General features: G+C 28.5%; 1 protein-coding gene across 2 annotated transcripts in view; it reads right to left on the bottom strand.

Moving 5' to 3' along the window:
* Positions 1 to 1,004: 1,004 nt before the first annotated feature.
* LOC109858055 (fatty acyl-CoA reductase 1-like) overlaps positions 1,005 to 2,842 on the bottom strand; it is a 4,849-nt gene continuing 3,011 nt past the window's right edge. For both annotated transcript variants that reach the window (XM_020434933.1, XM_020434932.1), the window contains exons 7-9: positions 2,579 to 2,659; positions 1,641 to 1,748; positions 1,005 to 1,167 (exon numbers count right to left, since the gene is read on the bottom strand). In XM_020434933.1, the coding sequence (XP_020290522.1) occupies positions 1,673 to 1,748; positions 2,579 to 2,659 (157 nt within the window). In that variant the 3' untranslated portion in view covers positions 1,005 to 1,167; positions 1,641 to 1,672. The remainder of the gene's footprint in view (positions 1,168 to 1,640; positions 1,749 to 2,578; positions 2,660 to 2,842) is intronic.

Genomic DNA, 2,842 nt, shown 5'->3' with positions numbered 1-2,842 from the left:
ATATAACTGCAATATAAATTAATTAATTATTAATGAAATTGTTATATAATTATTTTTTTATTTGTTATAAAATAATAATATAGCTATTAACAAAATGAAGCACAAAACTCGAAGCACGGGTGTTCCTAGGATTGACTGGTCAATGCGCGAAACAACCAAGCATTTTGGTCAAAGTTTAAAATAGTTTTTTTTTAGCATACTTTTTACTGTACACTACTATCGCAGTGACATTATATAGAATAGATTAGTTAGTTTTCACAGGGAGAAAATGCCCGCCTACACGTGTACGATAATATATGATACAAACAAAATATTTTATACGTCTCAAATGTCCAGTTGGGCTTTGACCAGAACGCTTGGTTCCACATTGACCAAACAATTCTAGGAACGCCCGTGCTTTTGACGATAACATGTTCATAAAATATACATCACAAGACTGTTCTTTTTCACTTCACTTTCTATACTAGTTTATGCTAAAAGTATCATATCCTTTCTTTATCAATATATATTTCCACAACCATACATATTTTTTTTTATATAAAATCTTCTAATTCCATCCACCTATAAATCACTCAATCATATAGATATATAAATTGTCACATTACAGTAACGCAGATATAAAATTTGTCATATAATATTACATTACATATATATTATTGTTATCTTGTTATTGCCAGTACCACACACACACACACACACACAAACTATAGAATTATTTTATTACAGAGTTATATCAGATAAATAAGAGAAAATGATATAATCCCAATGTAAATCAGATATAACAACTGTTACATTATACGTTACTCCTATGTTATGTAGCAGTTATATTTTGTGTCTATTGAGTTCAGTGTATTCGATAAACGACTCTCAGTTGTCATTTGATTTGATGTAAAACTTTTGAGTTACTTCAAAGAATTACTCCCTAAATTTTATATTTTATCGCACGACACATATCAGTATAGATCATTTGCGAATATTGCTTGACTTTTTGAAAACTGTTTACTTTTGGTACATAAAATATTCTCAACATCATCATGTATCCATTTCCATATCCATAAAAAAAGTTGTTTTTGAAAATACCTAATTAAATTTTGGCCACTTATTTGGTTCTTCTGGCCCACTGTGCGACACCCAAAATGTGCAGTCGGTGCAGACTATCTGAAATCCCTATAAAAAATAGATACCGACCTAATATTGTAGCTATCAGTTTCGACGTTTTGAGAAAGACGTATAAATCGCGTTTGTCTGTGAATCATAAAATAAAGTTTTTCCGAATTTGTTAAATTTATGAAGTGACGTCAATTTTTTATAAAAAAATAAATGATGTTACACAGTATTTTAAAAATATTTCTATTACGATGGCTTGTATATTGCTGTGCATAGTTTGTGAAGTTTTAACTATCACAATTTAATTTCCAGTTTTTGTAGCATAACTTTGATAAATTTTATTTTTATTGACATTTTCAAACAAATATCTGTTTTTTTCGTAATCAAACATAATTCTTAAGTATATAATTCTTAGACTTTTTAGAAAATACTAGTTACATAATTTTAACCTTCTGCAATTATTAAAAGCTGCCTATAACTTTAAAGTTACATTTTATCAATTGATCATAAAAATATAAATGTAAAATACTTACTATTCTCTCATATTTGATAAAATATTTTGCGTTTATTTACGTGCGTAGAAAATATACCATAACATAATTACAAACAATATTTTGATTATTTTGTCGAGCCACTCCATCCTGAAACATCAATAATAAATTATTATTTTGTTTGCATCTCTTAAAATATTTAAAGTTTTATTATTTAGCATGCAGTTTGCAAAACAAACTCGAAAAAATTAATGACTAAAAAATAGTGTTTTATACGTCGATTTATATAGCTTGAGATGTTCTTTTGATTTCATTTGCGTTACGCAAAGTAAATTTTGTCATTTCTTGATATTTCCAATATTTATACTTATTTGGATTATATATATATATGTATATATATATTGCGACGTATTTGTGGACAAATATGTCACTGGAAGAAAAAAGCGATAGTAGACGTCGCCGCAATTGCAAGCGTTTCACCGCATGAACCTACTAGATGAAGGCGTTAAAATTCGTTAGTAATGTGAGCACTAGATACGCGCGAAGCATATCAATTATAGAATCGCCTTAAAACAATGCTAGACCATCCTGTTGTTTTTTACTTTACTACAAATTGTATTATTTTTAAATTTGTTGTGATCTGCCAAAAAGATTGACAGAAATTTGAGATTTCTGTGTAAAACTAAAATCAACATCTAAACACTGTTTGCCTGGCGACATAGCTAGAAAAAATGTTGTCAGTAACGTTTCCTAAATGTTACAATTAAGCTTTACTTTTTTATGAACGTTATAATCTACCAAACGTAAACGGTCATGTGGAACGTTTCTGTCATAGAGTGCAATATTTTATCTGAATCTACATGCAATATTTTGTTTAAAAACTTTAAATAAAAAATATTACCATAAGACAAACACAAACTCAAAATTAATCAAAAAAACAGTTGCGTACAGCAAAAGTCTAGTTTTATTTAATACTTTACCTTTTAAAATTACGTCTAGCTTGTTCTAAACGATTCATATCTTCGTTGAGTAAATAGACTTTAAAACCAATAATACTGTTTCTGAAATAAAAAATAAATATTATTATTTTATTTCTTAAGTAAAGAATAATATTACAGACAAAAGAAATGTCTTTCTGCTAAGATTAGGTATATACACAGTTTGTCCGGAAAGTTCCCGGACTGATTTTTTCTAGCGCGGGTAAGCGGCGCTATCGAGCGGTCAACGCTGGAACTACTTAGTAT

The sequence above is a fragment of the Pseudomyrmex gracilis genome, unplaced genomic scaffold, assembly GCF_002006095.1.
Source record: "Pseudomyrmex gracilis isolate BER0280 unplaced genomic scaffold, ASM200609v1 scaffold_184, whole genome shotgun sequence".
Classification (NCBI taxonomy): Eukaryota; Metazoa; Arthropoda; class Insecta; order Hymenoptera; family Formicidae; genus Pseudomyrmex; species Pseudomyrmex gracilis.
Note: the sequence above shows the minus strand (reverse complement) of the source record. Positions and strands in the feature narration are given on the sequence as shown.